A 16,841-nucleotide genomic window follows, 5' to 3' on the forward strand; every position below is an offset into this window, starting at 1 on the left:
AGTCGTCCATGCCCAGGTATGGGCTGGTGAGGTCAGACTTTGTGTGATGGGTAGGTTATCTCCATATATGGAGATTCAACATTCCAGGTGTAACTATGGCTGCCCGTATGACGTGAGAGGTGGAGGCTGTGATATTTGTGGAGATAAGCGACCAACGATTAGGGAGTCTTACTGGTAGTATAGTATATAGTAAGTGAATGAGACCCAGAATTACCCTAGCTGTCAAAGATTCTCCTAGGGATGTTGAATTTCAATCTTTGTTAGATATGTTACTTGACACCTTTACTAACACATTGGTGAAGAAATTGTTTGGTAAGGAATTTATTCCCAGATTTGACAGGTCTGATAATATTCCCTGACTAAAACGCTGATCCAGTTTTTAGTTTACATTCAAACCATCCTCAGTTTGTTGGCTGAAGATTATTAACTGTCCAGTTCTGGGGCGGCAAGGGCAGAAACCATCTTGATCTGTGGTCAGCTTGGAGTCTATGAGTGGTATGAGACTGTAGATTATAATAATAGTTATTGAGTTATTGTACAACCTTTAATAGACATTAAACCACCTGACCTCTCTGTGAAGAAAAATATAATCATGTGGACGCAAGAGTCAGGACTTTTTATTTCAGAGAACATTAAAATCCTCCAGTGATCATTATAAACACTGAACGGTTCCTTCTCTTCCTGTCAGGGTTGACCAGCAGAGAGCAGAGTCTCCTGTTCCCAGCTGTGTCTCCATGAAGAGTGACCGCTCCAAGGGAGGATATATTGACTTCAAAGATGGACACCACTCTACTGATCAGAGGTCAGAATGGAAAACTATCGTAATGTCTTTAATGTCAGTTCAGCATCTTAATTGAGTCTGTTGTCTCTGTCTGTGAATCAGGGGTGGAATACACAAAAAAGGGTTAATTCAAGTTTAATTCAATGTTCATTTTTCCATCATGTGTCATTGACAAGTTATCTGGTCGTTCAGCTGGACGTACTGTGGAAGTATCTGTTGTTGAGAAGGTTTTTGATGACTTGGCATAAGTTCAGTTCATGTCCAGTAGGTTGTTGACCACTGTACAGTGATGGACAGCGGTCAGCAGACACCAGCTTGATCTTTGCCAAAGATTATTTGGTCAGCTTTTATGAGATTATAATAATAGTTAATGTTCAACATTTAATAGACACTAAAACTACCTGACCTCTAATATCTCTGATAGTGATTGTGTTGTGTTGGTCTGCTATCATCCTGATGTTTTTAGACTTTGATGTGGAACATATTTAAACAGTTCATACCGTATAATAAAGCAATAAGCCACAAGAGGCGAGTGGTTACCGGGGGAGTATACACCGGCTGAGAGGCGTTGGGAAACACGAGGCGCAGCCGAGTGTTTCCGACCCTCTCAGACGGTGTATACTCCCCCGGTAACCACAAGCCTCGCGTGGCTTATTGCTTTTCTAAAACGGTCACAATATTGCAACATGAAAATAATAGCATTGCATTTTTTAAAGAAAAAAGTACACTTCTCCGCCACCAGGAAGAGACATGTCCTTGCGTTTACCAGCCACAAACGGGACTTTATACGGAAGCCAGTGTGTGTTTACAAAGTCACGTCATTCTTTTTGCCAAAAGAATAGGGAAACAACACTTGTGTTAGATCAGTCTCATGTTAAGAAGTTAAGAACCATATTCGATCCATTCACATGTTTATTTTCATCCAGATTTAGCTGCTATGTGGGGGTGAACATCACATCAAAAACGCTAGCATAGCAACCTAAGCTAAACAGCCGAGTGGTGCCTGGAGAATAGAGGGCGCTTGTTGCCTTTACAAGCCCCGCCCGGAGCCATTCAGTCACTGTCCTATGCATGCGGGCGGTGCTTAGAAGCACCCGCACGGCAGGATTTGAGAGGAAATCAAACGCTCGCTTCTCTAGTTCAGCCTCACGGCACAGTGGAAAGAAATAACGCACCTGGCTTTGATATAAACTGATTCAAGGTATGGGTTACAGTCTCAGGTATACCATGGCAACCAGCCAATCGGAATCAAGGAATGGAACTAGCCGTTTTAGAATCATAAATTAAAACGACAGGTGTATAGCTGGATGGGGAGAGAGGCCTGGTCTAGGTGCCTTTCAAAAGATGTAATAAAAAGAAGTTAAATAACCTTTTGGTAATGCCCATAAAAGCAGTAGGTAGACTTCAAAATAAAACCTTAATTGACAAATTATAATGCTAGTTTCACACTGTAATATCGCAATAAGTTGTATCTACTATAATTCATATATTTCCTGAGTCTTGATGCTGAAGAGAACATTACAATCCTCCAGTGATCATTCTAAACACTGAACGGTTCCTTATCTTCCTGTCAGGGTTGACCAGCAGAGAGCAGAGTCTCCTGTTCCCAGCTGTGTCTCCATGAAGAGTGATCGCTCCAAGGGAGGATATATTGACTTCAAAGATGGACACCACTCTACTGATCAGAGGTCAGAATGGAAAACTATCTTAATGTCTTTCTTATAATTAGTTCAGCATCTTAAATGAGTCTATTGTCTCCATTTCTGTGAATCAGGGGTGGAATACACAAAAAGGTTAATTCATATTTAATTGAATGTTTGAATTTTCAAACGCTTTGTATAGCGCCCCCCCTTTGGCCAATTGGAATAAGATTGGTTTCAGTGATATTTAGACTAACCCTCTACATCTTTGCCAAATGCCATGAACGTGTCACTTTGCATGTATGATTTAGAGGCAGAAGAATAATTTGCATGAAACGGCAATATTCAGTGAATTATTAAAAAAAATCACTTTAAAAAAGATCTGACCAGACCAGTTTGACCGTATTGGTCCAAAGTTCATGTAAAAAAGGTTTTGTGTGCGTAACGCAAAAATTCCAGGAGGAGATAGATATTTACTTTTTTGATATAATAATGGTGGGAGAACTAAAGGTCAGAGGTCAAAAGTAAGAGTGTAGAAGTTGTTCGGCATGAGGAGACGCATACGTGTATACAGGTTTCATGGCTGTACCTCAAACAGAGCATGAGCTATACCTGTTCAAATTTGCACTTTCAAAGGCTTCCTACTGCGCCACCCTTTGGCCGATTGCTGTAAAAAGGTAATAGCACACATCGCCACAGAAAACTGAGCACATTGATGTTTGAATATCGTATTTTCTGTGTAAGTATGTAAGAGTAGAAAGGTGCCAAAGTTTTGAGGAGAACTTGATATGACTGACTGACTGCCTGCCTGATAGATAAATAATGAAGATTCCCAAGGTCATTTTACTTACTGTGTTATTGCAGGATGTTTATGGCCTGTAAATTATTGATGACTGTCACTATCTCAATGTGCCATGTTTTTGATGGATTGCACAATTATTAACAGTGCAGGTAGTACAGTCAACGGTTAAAAGTTTCCATTGTGGCAATTTGTGGGAAGGTGTGGTGTGGATCAGAGCAACAGGGTGCCTGTGGGGCACCCAGGGACCCCTGGTGTGGCTATTCTGATGGCAGACCCCTGACCAGTGTTTGTGGCAGGCCGTGACAGGGGCCTGTCACAGCCTGTTGACCTGGCCAGACAACAAATTTAATGTTATAGTAATATTACTTTAAATCTAGTGGTAATGTTACCCCTAGATCTACTTTGTTGGTAGAATGGATGAACAATATCCCCAAAAAACGATGGTTTATGATGAGTCATCACTTTTCACAGTTGTATGAGGTCCATTTTTGGCCCAAGGAATGTTTTTCGTGCAAAACAAATGCTTGCAATGGATTCAGAATGATTAAAAACACCTAGACCCCTCACATGCTACTTAAAGCATATTTTTTGGGAGTAATGTTTTCCCTTATAGTACAGTAAGTGAATGAGACCCAGAATTACCCTAGCTGTCAAAGATTCTCCTAGGGATGTTGAATTTCAATCTTTGTTAGATATGTTACTTGACACCTTTACTAACACATTGGTGAAGAAATTGTTTGGTAAGGAATTTATTCCCAGATTTGACAGGTCTGATAATATTCCCTGACTAAAACGCTGATCCAGTTTTTAGTTTACATTCAAACCATCCTCAGTTTGTTGGCTGAAGATTATTAACTGTCCAGTTCTGGGGCGGCAAGGGCAGAAACCATCTTGATCTGTGGTCAGCTTGGAGTCTATGAGTGGTATGAGACTGTAGATTATAATAATAGTTATTGAGTTATTGTACAACTTTTAATAGACATTAAACCACCTGACCTCTCTGTGAAGAAAAATATAATCATGTGGACGCAAGAGTCAGGCCTTTTTATTTCAGAGAACATTAAAATCCTCCAGTGATCATTATAAACACTGAACGGTTCCTTATCTTCCTGTCAGTGTTGACCAGCAGAGAGCAGAGTCTCCTGTTCCCAGCTGTGTCTCCATGAAGAGTGACCGCTCCAAGGGAGGATATATTGACTTCAAAGATGGACACCACTCTACTGATAAGAGGTCAGAATGGAAAACTATCGTAATGTCTTTAATGTTAGGTTCAGCATCTTAACACATCGGATGCCCACGTGATCTCTGACGTCTAATTTGCTGGTGCCCATGGCAACGCGTCATTTTACCTACCGGCGAGAGTACTGGCGAGAAAAGTAATCCGAGTAAATGTAATCCGAGTATGTCCTGTTTATTTCGCGAAAATCTTCTCTTTCAGTCAGGACCGTTTTTTATCAATTCTGAGCCACATTGTTTGTGTTACGGGCGGTAGAAGAGGCTGCCGTTTTGAGAAAAAAATGAAAAAAGGAAGGGAATCCGGAGAAAACAGCACTTTTGTGCAGCCGGTAAACAGGAAGTCAACGAGCCACACAGCACGTCCGGGTGACGTAATTGCGCGCTGCATGTTGGGAAATGGAGTTGTTTCATCACCGCGGTAGCCAAGTGCAGTAGCTACAGTACAGTATAGTTTACTGTACAACACGTCAAACGCGTCGTTGGTCACTCGTAAAGATCAAAGAGATTGACGCGTAGACACCACGTGGGCACCCGATGTGTTAATTGAGTCTGTTGTCTCTGTCTGTGAATCAGGGGTGGAATACACAAAAAAGGGTTAATTCAAGTTTAATTCAATGTTCATTTTTCCATCATGTGTCATTGACAAGGAGGAGGCCCTGTACACTATCTTGTGGTATTCTGAGATTTCAGTTATCTTCTCTGGTCGTTCAGCTGGACGTACTGTGGAAGTATCTGTTCAGGTTTTTGATGACTTGACATCAGTTCAGTTCATTTCCAGTAGTTTGTTGACCACTGCACAGTGCTGGACAGTCATAGGCAGCAGAGACATCTATAAAAACGACTGGAGCGGTCAGCAGACACCAGCTTGATCTTTGCCAAAGATTCTTTGGTCAGCTTGGAGTCTATGAGATTATAATAATAGTTAATGTACAACATTTAATAGACACTAAAAGTACCTGACCTCTAATGTCTCTGATAGTCAATGTGTTGTGTTGGTCTGCTATCATCCTGATATTGTTAGACTTTGATACGGAACATATTTTAACAGTTCATATCATATAATCATAAAGTTAAACAAGGGCTTTATAGCTGGATGGGGAGAGAGGCCTGGTCTAGGTGCCTTTCAAAAGATGTAATAAAAAGAAGTTAAAGTTATACCATGTAACTTTTTTTATAAAACAAATCTTAAAATTGTCCTAACTGTTAAATCGCTAAAGTTTTAGAACCCCCACTCTGTTATTTTCAGCTTCTGAAGCCTTCTCTTTATATGTTTTCTATGAGTTGTGAGGGGGGGAGAATTTCCCGGCAAAATGATGTCATCTCCCACATGATACACTACCGGCCAATCACAGCACCGATCATACACCACCGGCCAATCACAGCGAGTCTTGCTGTCTCTAAAGGAAGTAGCTTCCCTCAGCAACTGTGTTTACATTGGTGAAGGAATCTTGCTTGCTACTCCCTCAATTCTGGTCTAAAAATGATGGGAGACGGCTCTACGGAATCGTATCGGCAAGGCGGAGGTGCTCGCGACGGCCGCGGTGTTCCCCCGTTCCGGTGGTCCGCGGCGACTCCGGCCGAAAAAAGCAATACCGCTACTGACCACTAGTTGAGCAGCTTCCACAGTACAGCTTTAAATAACATTTTGGTAATGCACATAAAAGCAGTAGGTAGACTTCAAAATAAAACCTTAATTGACAAATTATAATGCTAGTTTCACACTGTAATATCGCAATAACTTGTATCTACTATAATTCATATTTTTCCTGAGTCTTGATGCTGATGGAGTGAGAATAGAAGTGAAGTTTACAATCCTCCAGTGATCATTATAAACATTGAACGCTTCCTTATCTTCCTGTCAGGGTTGACCAGCAGAGAGCAGAGTCTCCTGTTCCCAGCTGTGTCTCCATGAAGAGTGATCGCTCCAAGGGAGGATATATTGACTTCAAAGATGGACACCACTCTACTGATCAGAGGTCAGAATGGAAAACTATATCACAATGTCTTTCTATAATGTCAGTTCAGCATCTTAAATGAGTCTATTGTGTCCATGTCTGTGAATCAGGGGTGGAATACACAAAAAGGTTAATTCATATTTAATTGAATGTTTGAATTTTCAAACGCTTTGTATAGCGCCCCCCCTTTGGCCAGTTGGAATAAGATTGGTTTCAGTGATATTTAGACTAACCCTCTACATCTTTGCCAAATGCCATGAACGTGTCACTTTGCATGTATGATTTAGAGGCAGAAGAATAATTTGCATAAAACGTTTGACCGTATTGGTCCAAAGTTCATGTAAAAAAGGTTGTGTGTGCGTAACGCAAAAATTCCAGGAGGAGATAGATATTTACTTTTTTTGATATAATAATGGTGGGAGAACTAAAGGTCAGAGGTCAAAAGTCAGAGTGTAGAAGTTGTTCGGCATGAGGAGACGCATACGTGTATACAGGTTTCATGGCTGTACCTCAAACAGAGCATGAGCTATACCTGTTCAAATTTGCACTTTCAAAGGCTTCCTACTGCGCGCCACCCTTTGGGCGATTGCTGTAAAAAGGTAATAGCACACGTCGCCACAGAAAACTGAGCACATTGATGTTTGAATATCTTATTTTCTGTGTAAGTATGTAGGAGTAGAAAGGTGCCAAAGTTTTGAGGAGAACTTGATATGACTGACTGACTGCCTGCCTGATAGATAAATAATGAAGATTCCCAAGGTCATTTTACTTACTGTGTTATTGCAGGATGTTTATGGCCTGTAAATTATTGATGACTGTCACTATCTCAATGTGCCATGTTTTTGATGGATTGCACAATTATTAACAGTGCAGGTAGTACAGTCAACGGTTAAAAGTTTCCATTGTGGCAATTTGTGGGAAGGTGTGGTGTGGATCAGAGCAACAGGGTGCCTGTGGGGCACCCAGGGACCCCTGGTGTGGCTATTCTGATGGCAGACCCCTGACCAGTGTTTGTGGCAGGCCGTGACAGGGGCCTGTCACAGCCTGTTGACCTGGCCAGACAACAAATTTAATGTTATAGTAATATTACTTTAAATCTAGTGGTAATGTTACCCCTAGATCTACTTTGTTGGTAGAATGGATGAACAATATCCCCAAAAAACGATGGTTTATGATGAGTCATCACTTTTCACAGTTGTATGGGGTCCATTTTTGGCCCAAGGAATATTTTTCGTGCAAAATAAATCCTTGCAATGGATTCAGGATAATTAAAACACCTAGTTAGACTCCTCACATGCTTCTTAAAGCATATTTTTTGGGAGTAATTTCTTCCCTTATAGTATAGTAAGTGAATGAGATCCAGAATTACCCTAGCTGTCAAAGATTCTCCTAGGGATGTTGAATTTCAATCTTTGTTAGATATGTTACTTGACACCTTTACTAACACATTGGTGAAGACATTGTTTGGTAAGGAATTTATTCCCAGATTTGACAGGTCTGATAATATTCCCTGACTAAAACACTGATCCAGTTTTTAGTTTACATTCAAACCATCCTCAGTTTGTTGGCTGAGATTAGTAACTGTCCAGTTCTGGGGCGGCAAGGGCAGAAACCATCTTGATCTGTGGTCAGCTTGGAGTCTATGAGTGGTATGAGACTGTAGATTATAATAATAGTTATTGAGTTATTGTACAACTTTTCTTTCTTTTCAAATCTTTTTATTAACATTTTCAAATAACAATAACCCAGAGGCGGGTAGACAATCTCAGATCAGTGAATACATCATCAATAGGTATCAATGTACATTATTAAGAGAGTGACAAGCCCCAACCCCTATCCCCCCTCCCCCCACCCACAATCCCCAGGACGGTTCCACATCAGATTCCAATGAAACAAAAATTGAAATAAAAATTATTACAGATAGGGAGGAAGGATAGACATTAAACCACCTGACCTCTCTGTGAAGAAAAATATAATCATGTGGACGCAAGAGTCAGGCCTTTTTATTTCAGAGAACATTAAAATCCTCCAGTGATCATTATAAACACTGAACGGTTCCTTATCTTCCTGTCAGGGTTGAACAGCAGAGAGCAGAGTCTCCTGTTCCCAGCTGTGTCTCCATGAAGAGTGACCGCTCCAAGGGAGGATATATTGACTTCAAAGATGGACACCACTCTACTGATAAGAGGTCAGAATGGAAAACTATCCTAATGTCTTTAATGTCAGTTCAGGATCTTAATTGAGTCTGTTGTCTCTGTCTGTGAATCAGGGGTGGAATACACAAAAAAGGGTTAATTCAAGTTTAATTCAATGTTCATTCTTCCATCATGTGTCATTGACAAGGAGGAGGCCCTGTACACTATCTTGTGGTATTCTGAGATTTCAGTTATCTTCTCTGGTCGTTCAGCTGGACGTACTGTGGAAGTATCTGTTGTTGAGAAGGTTTTTGATGACTTGACATCAGTTCAGTTCATTTCCAGTAGTTTGTTGACCACTGCACAGTGCTGGACAGTCATAGGCAGCAGAGACATCTATAAAAACGACTGGAGCGGTCAGCAGACACCAGCTTGATCTTTGCCAAAGATTCTTTGGTCAGCTTGGAGTCTATGAGATTATAATAATAGTTAATGTACAACATTTAATAGACACTAAAAGTACCTGACCTCTAATGTCTCTGATAGTCAATGTGTTGTGTTGGTCTGCTATCATCCTGATGTTGTTAGACTTTGATACAGAACATATTTAAACAGTTCATATCATATAATCATAAAGTTAAACAAGGGCTGTATAGCTGGTTGGGGAGAAAGGCCTGGTCTAGGTGCCTTTCAAAAGATAGATAAAAAAAGAAAAAAAAAGATGTAATAAAAAGAAGTTAAATAACATTTTGGTAATGCACATAAAAGCAGTAGGTAGACTTCAAAATAAAACCTTAATTGACAAATTATAATGCTAGTTTCACACTGTAATATCGCAATAACTTGTATCTACTATAATTCATATATTTCCTGAGTCTTGATGCTGATGGAGTGAGAATAGAAGTGAAGTTTACAATCCTCCAGTGATCATTATAAACATTGAACGCTTCCTTATCTTCCTGTCAGGGTTGACCAGCAGAGAGCAGAGTCTCCTGTTCCCAGCTGTGTCTCCATGAAGAGTGATCGCTCCAAGGGAGGATATATTGACTTCAAAGATGGACACCACTCTACTGATCAGAGGTCAGAATGGAAAACTATCTTAATGTCTTTAATGTCAGTTCAGCATCTTAATTGACTCTGTTGTCTCTGTCTTTGAATCAGGGGTGGAATACACACAAAAGGTTAATTCATATTTAATTGAATGTTCATTCTTACATCATGTGTCACTTATATGTTGAAAAGCTATCTTTTGGTATTTTGAGCGTTGAATTTGCTTCTCTGGTCGTTCAGCTGGACGTACAGTGGAAGTATCTGTTGTTGAGAATGTTTTTGAAGACTTGACATAAGTTCAGTTTGTGTCCAGTAGTTTGTTGACCACTGTAAACTCCAATTAGTAGTTTACATTCATACCCATCGTCAGTGTGTTAGGAGAAGATTAGTAGCTGTCCAGTAGCGGTCAGGCCGAAACCAGCTTGATCTTTGGTCAGCTTGGAGTCTATGAGATTATAATAATAGTTAATGTACAACATTTAATAGACACTAAAACCACCTGACCTTTAATGTCTCTGATAGATTGTGTTGTTTTGGTCTGCTATCATCATGATGTTGTTAGACTTTGATACAGAACATATTTAAACAGTTCATGCTTATCATAAAGTTAAACGAGGAGTGTATAGGATGGGGATAGAGGCCTGGTCTAGGTGCCTTTCAAAAAATACAATAAAAAGAAGTTAACGTTTTGGTAATGGATGTAAAAGCTTTTGGCCAACTGCTATTAAGAGTGGGAGACTTCCAGCAGACTTCAAAATAAAACCTTCAAATTATAATGCTTATTTCACACAGTAATATCGCAATAAGTTGTATCTACAATAAGTCATACATTTACTGAGTATTGATGCTGATGGAATGAGAATAGATGGAGAAAAAAAAACTAATTTAGCGTTTGAATGAATTTAATTTTTAGGACATGAAAACCATTTAACTGTGGAAGTGCAGGACCCTCACTTGGGGTGGGTTAAGAGAACTTTCACATCCTCTAGTGATCATTCTAAAAAATGAATGCTTCCTTATCTTCCTGTCAGGGTTGACCAGCAGAGAGCAGAGTCTCCTGTTCCCAGCTGTGTCTCCATGAAGAGTGATCGCTCCAAGGGAGGATTTATTGACTTCAAAGATGGACACCACTCTACTGATCAGAGGTCAGAATGGGAAACTATATCACAATGTCTTTCCTGTAAAAATTGTGCCTTTTTAAATGAGCCGGTTACTGGATCAGGCATGGAACACACATCTAGAAAATGTTAATTCATGTTTAATTCAAAATTAATTCAGTTCAGCTGGACATAGACATGCTTGTTGTTGAGAAGGTTTTTGATGACTTGATGTTAGTTCAGTTCATGTCGAGTAGTGTGTTGACCACTGCATAGTGATGGACAGTGTTTTTACCTTGCAAGTCTGGTTACTCTGAGAAAATATTCTTATTTGACGATGCTGACGGGCTGTTTATGATACAATTTGGGAATGAAGCCGCTGGCCGTATAAAATGAGTCCTCGGGCCGCACTTTGGACACCCCTGTTGTAGATAATCATAATAGTTAATGTACAACATTTAATACAACATTTAATAGACACTGAAACCACCTGACCTCAAATGTCACAGTGTTGTGTTTTGTTGGTCTGCTTTCATCCTTAAGTTTTTAGACTTTGATACGTAACAACATGTTTAAACAGCTCATATAATCATAAAGTTTAATGAGGGGCCATAGCTGGACGAGTAGAGAAGCCTGGTTCATGTGTTGAAGTGTAACTGAGTAAGACATTTAAATCCTAACAGCTTCTCGAAATGATGGTCGTTCAAAAGAGCACGATTTTGCCCAATTTGTGCTGCACAAATGCAATGCTGATGGGGGTTGCCATGTTTGTTGTTGTTGGGGCATGCGGGTTGAAGGAGAGGTTGGGCTTTAACGTCATCGTTTCAGGAAATATGCATATTTGGTTGTACACACTGGGTCACAAAGATGGCGTCTTCAGATTTATTAACCCCAAACCCGGTTTAAAAAATGAGTGGACAATATAACGCTGGCTACATGTGGACGAAATGATTAAAAACCTTTGCGGATTCAGTTCAAATCGTATTTGTTTGGACGGTACCTAGTCCAGGCAGGAGTCATGCAGATTTGAATTGCTTGTGTGTGTGTGTGTGTGTGTGTGTGTGTGTGTGTGTGTGTGTGTGTGTGTGTGTGTGTGTGTGTGTGTGTGTGTGTGTGTGTGTGTGTGTGTGTGTGTGTGTCCTCCACAGAGAGCAGCAGCAGATATCTCAGGGTTCCAGTGGTCAGTCAGCTCAGGAACATCAAACTGACCTGGACTCCATATTTAAGGTTTGTCAGTGTACACCTTTACACCTTTAGTTTTCAATAAAGAGATAAGAGTTGATGACAAACAGAGATACGTCTTTTTTAACATCTTCTTATCCAGACCCAGGTTGTGGAGGTTAACTGCCCCTAGGTTCTGCCCGTATGAATCAATAAATTCAATATTGTTGAATATAAACATTATATTATTATGTGTTTCAGCTACTTGAAGAGAATCTCGTAACATTGGTGAAGAAAGAGATGAAGAGGTTCCAGAGGCTTCTGACCACAGATTACCCAGAATGTTTAGAGAGTCAGAGGAAGGAGGGGGAGGTGGTGGATGGTGAGGGTGAGGGTGAGGAGGAGAGGAGAAGCATCACAGAGGGAGCTCTGAAGATCACACTGCACCTCCTGAGGAGTCTGAAGCAGGAGGAGCTGGCTGACACCCTGGAGATCAGTAAGACTTTATTCACACCTTTACAGGACAATTCCAGGCTAAAACATATACCCCACTTAACACTTCTGCTGCCGTTGACATTCCTCACCGCCATTTAAAGGGTTAATATCATGTTGCCGTTGAAAGCGCCCACCGCCGATCTTACTGTATTTACAGTAAAAGTATTATTACTTACTGTACGTCGCTCCGGTCCAGTCCACATCGGTAGCCCTAACCCTAACCCACACACGTTGGCCGTGTACGCGAAGTGAACCTCCTCCATAGTAAATCCATTGAGAGGCCCATAAAGAGACTTCATTTACGCAAAAAAATACATTTTGATCCCAAGGCTGGCATGTTTACAGTAACTAGACCAGGTCACCTGGTCGTGCCAGACCCGCAATGAAAACTAGTATGGCACTGAACTAACACATGAACACACAGGATTTTATAGTCTCAGCAACAAAGCGTAGTGAGCTTGTAGATCGGCTGTTTTGACTAGTATGGCACTGAACTAACACATGAACACACAGGATTGTATAGGCTGAGCAGCTGGAAATGTTTGTGAGCTTGTAGATGGGCTGAGGAATTTATAGTGTCAGCAGCTCGTCAGCCAACTCAACTCAGCTGGTCCTGTACAGGTGACGGCACTCAAGGCAATCAGCCGAGCAAGGGAAGGGAGGGGCAGATGAGCAGGCACACTGAGGAAAAGAGGGACAGGCACACTGAGGAAAAGAGGGACCGACAGACCGACAGACCGACCGACAGACCGACCGACAAAGCCTTATGTAGGCCGACCCCCTGGGTCTGGCAAAAACAGCACTCGGCTGGGCACGGCCATGTTACTTTTCTGGGCACACACTGTCATGTGACTAGATGACGTAAACGTTGAAGTCAAGTGATGATCCATCTGCGCAAAAACAACCCCCGCCCGGCCCTTCAAAATAATAGTGGGGGACGGAGGAATCGGAGCGCCACCATGGCACTAAGCATCCCTTCAAAGTGAGAGGCAGTAGAAATGTTAATTTGCCTTTTATCATGAATGTTCCTACCTGTTTTGGTCAATTTCTGTTATTGATGCCCTTTTCGGACTTCTTGCAACCCCTCCTCAGAGCTGAAATGTGGCTAAATATACACAGACAAAAGCACTGATTTTTGCTGCTCTTAACACATCGGGTGCCCAGAATTATTCAAAGTTTAATTTGCTGGTGCCCATGGCAACCCGCCATTTTACCTACCTTCGAAGTACTGGCGAGAAAAGTAATCCGAGTAAATGTAATCCAAGTATGTCCTGTTTATTTCGCGAAAATCTTTTCTTTCAGTCAGGACCGTTTTTTATTAATTCTAAGCCACAGCGTTTGTGTTACGGCCGGTAGAAGAGGCTGCCGTTTTGAGAAAAAAAAGAAAAAAGGAAGAGAATCCGGAGAAAACAGCATTTTTGTGCAGCCGCTAAACAGGAAGTCAACGAGACAGACAGCACGTCCGTGTGACGTAATTTCGCGCTGCATGTTGGGAAATGGAGTTTGTTTCATCACCGCGGTAGCCAAGTGCAGTAGCTACAGTACAGTATAGTTTACTGTACAACGCGTCGAACGCGTCGTGGGCACACGTAAACATCAAAGAGATTGGCGCGTGGGCACCACGTGGGCGTTTAATGTGTTAAGTTACTTTTTTCTTCATGAATGGTCTAGTTCCAAGTGACGCAGCAGCCTGCTGTTATTCCAGCAGATATTGACCCGGAAGAGAACGGAGCGTGACTCCTAGGAGGTGCTGTGAGTGAGACACCTATGGTCACATAATTCTACAGGTCACAGGTTTCAGCATGGTTTCTCGACATTCGGTCTTGTGCTGTTGAATGAGCATTAGCTACAGTACGTAGCTACTTTACGTGGCTGCGTAGCTACTATGCAGCCACGTAACGTAGCTACGTAGCTAAGGCTCATTCAACAGCACGAGACTGCATGTCAAGAAACCACGCTGAAACCTGTGACCTGTAGAATTATGTGACCACAGAAGTCTCACTCTACCTCTCTCAAAGTAAACACAGCCCTGCTGCGTCACTTGGAACTATACATAGACTATATTTAGGCCCATTTCAGCTGTGAGGAGTGGTCACAAGAAGTCACAAAAGGGGCATCAATAACAGAAATCGACCAAACCAGGTAGGAACATTCATGATAAAAGGCTAATTAAATTGTGGGGTATATGATTTAGCCTGGAATTGTCCTTTAACTTGATGGAGATCATTAAGACTGTATTCACACCTTTAACACAATGGAGTTCAGTAAGAAAGACTTTATTCACAACATGATGGAGAGAAGTAAGACATTAATTATACAGCACTCTCTGGTCGATGTAAACATATCTCCAAGCAGATCTCTATGATTCATAGAAACACTTTATGCTACTTTATATCAAAATAATATTAAAATAGACTTATAATAACCTTCCACGAATGCACACGGAAAGGATAGTGTAGTAGACACACTAAGAATCAATAATCAAGAGGATTTGATTGTCACTAGTCATAGAGATATAAGCAGCTAAATGCATACTGTGCTAACAACAACATAACAATAACAACAGTAATAATGACAAAGATATTCTAATGGTATTTATCTGGGAGGTCACTTTTAGATTAACATGTATACTCACTGTTGTCTTGCGTTCTTTGGTCATTTAGAAACTCTTGCTCCTGTCAGTCAACAACAACTCAAGTCTCATCTGAAGAAGAAGTGTAAGAATGTGTCTGAGTGGATTGCTAGGGAGGGAAACCCAACACTATTGAATCAGATCTTCACAGAGCTCTACATCACAGAGGGAGGCAGTGGAGAGGTCAATAAACAACATGAAGTCAGACAGATTGAAACAGCATCCAGGAAACCAGCCAGACCAGAGACACCAATCAGATGTGAAGACATGTTTAAACCTTTACCTGGACAAGATGAACCAATCAGAACAGTGATGACAAAAGGAGTGGCCGGCATTGGTAAAACAGTCCTAACTCAGAAGAATGCTCTGGACTGGGCAGAAGACAAAGCCAACCAGGATATCCACTTCATGTTTCCATTCACTTTCAGAGAGCTGAATCTGATGAAGGAGAAGAAGTACAGCTTGGTGGAACTTCTTCATCATTTCTTTGGTGGAATCATGAAACCACTAATCTGCAGCTTAAAAGAGTTCCAAATTCTGTTCATCCTCGATGGATTAGATGAATTGAGGATTCCTCTAAACTTCCAGAGCAATGAGATTGTAACAGACGTTACGAAGCCAATGTCGATGGATGTGTTGCTGACAAACCTCATCAAGGGAAACCTGCTTCCCTCTGCTCGCATCTGGATAACTACACGACCTGCAGCAGCCGATCTGATCCCAACCGATTATGTTGACAGGTTGACAGAGGTGAGAGGATTCACCGATCCACAAAAGGAAGAGTACTTCATCAAGAGATTCGGGGATGAGAAGCAGGCACGCCCAATCATCTCACATGTCAAGAAATCCAAAAGCCTCCACATCATGTGTCACATCCCCGTCTTCTGTTGGATCACTGCCTTAGTTCTGGAGGACATGTTGAGAACAGATGTGAAAGGATCGCTGCCAAAGTACCTGACTGAGATGTACCTCCACTTCATGCTGGTTCTGTTCAAACAGAAGAATGCAAAATATCATGATGGATCTCAGACACAGACTCCAAAAGATTCCAAGGTCATTCTGTCTTTGGGGAAACTGGCATTTCAACAGCTAGAGAAAGGCAACCTGATCTTCTATGAAGCAGACCTGAGCGAGTGTGGCATTGATATCAGAGATGCCTCTGTGTACTCTGGAATGTTTACACAGATCTTTAAAGAGGAGTTTGGGATATACCAGGACACAGTGTTCTGCTTTGTCCATCTGAGTGTCCAGGAGTTTCTTGCTGCTCTTTATGTCTTTGTCTCCTTCACCAATGATGGCATCAACCTGCTGTCAGGACCACAAACAACCTCCACTCTTCCCAAGTTAATTCACCTCTACCAAAGTGCTGTAGACAAGGCCTTACAGAGTCCAAATGGACATCTGGACTTGTTCCTTCGGTTCCTGCTGGGCCTCTCTTTGGACACCAATCAGACACTCCTACAAAGATTGCTGACACAGACAGGAACAAGCTTCCAGACCAATCAAGAAATGGTCCAATACATCAAGGAGAAGATCAGAGAGAATCCATCTCCAGAGAGAAGCATCAATCTGTTCCACTGTCTGAATGAGCTGAATGATCATTCTCTAGAGGAGGACATCCAAAAGTACCTGACGTCAGGACATCTCTCCACGGACAAGCTCTCTCCTGCTCAGTGGTCAGCTCTGGTCTTCATGTTGCTGTCTTCAGGAAAGGAGCTGGACGTGTTTGACCTGAATAAATACTCTGCTTCAGAGGAGGCTCTTCTGAGGCTGCTGCTGGTGCTCAAAGCCTCCAATAAAGCTATGTAGGTTAATTAATAAATGTATATATTTCATATATTATATGATCTTTCTTTA

The 16,841-nt window shown here is 41.5% G+C and overlaps 1 protein-coding gene across 1 annotated transcript in view; it reads left to right on the top strand.

Moving 5' to 3' along the window:
* Positions 1–4,385: 4,385 nt before the first annotated feature.
* The window catches only part of LOC308300597 (NACHT, LRR and PYD domains-containing protein 12-like), a gene marked incomplete at both ends in the record, with an annotated part of 24,522 nt that continues 12,066 nt past the window's right edge, over positions 4,386–16,841 (top strand). The window contains 5 exons of the mRNA XM_080744468.1: positions 4,386–4,453; positions 8,489–8,602; positions 8,758–8,827; positions 12,119–12,353; positions 15,016–16,789. Of these exons, the coding sequence (XP_080600594.1) occupies positions 4,386–4,453; positions 8,489–8,602; positions 8,758–8,827; positions 12,119–12,353; positions 15,016–16,789 (2,261 nt within the window). The remainder of the gene's footprint in view (positions 4,454–8,488; positions 8,603–8,757; positions 8,828–12,118; positions 12,354–15,015; positions 16,790–16,841) is intronic.

The sequence above is a fragment of the Nannobrachium achirus genome (assembly GCF_963921795.1).
Source record: "Nannobrachium achirus genome assembly, chromosome: 2".
In the NCBI taxonomy this organism is placed as follows: Eukaryota; Metazoa; Chordata; class Actinopteri; order Myctophiformes; family Myctophidae; genus Nannobrachium; species Nannobrachium achirus.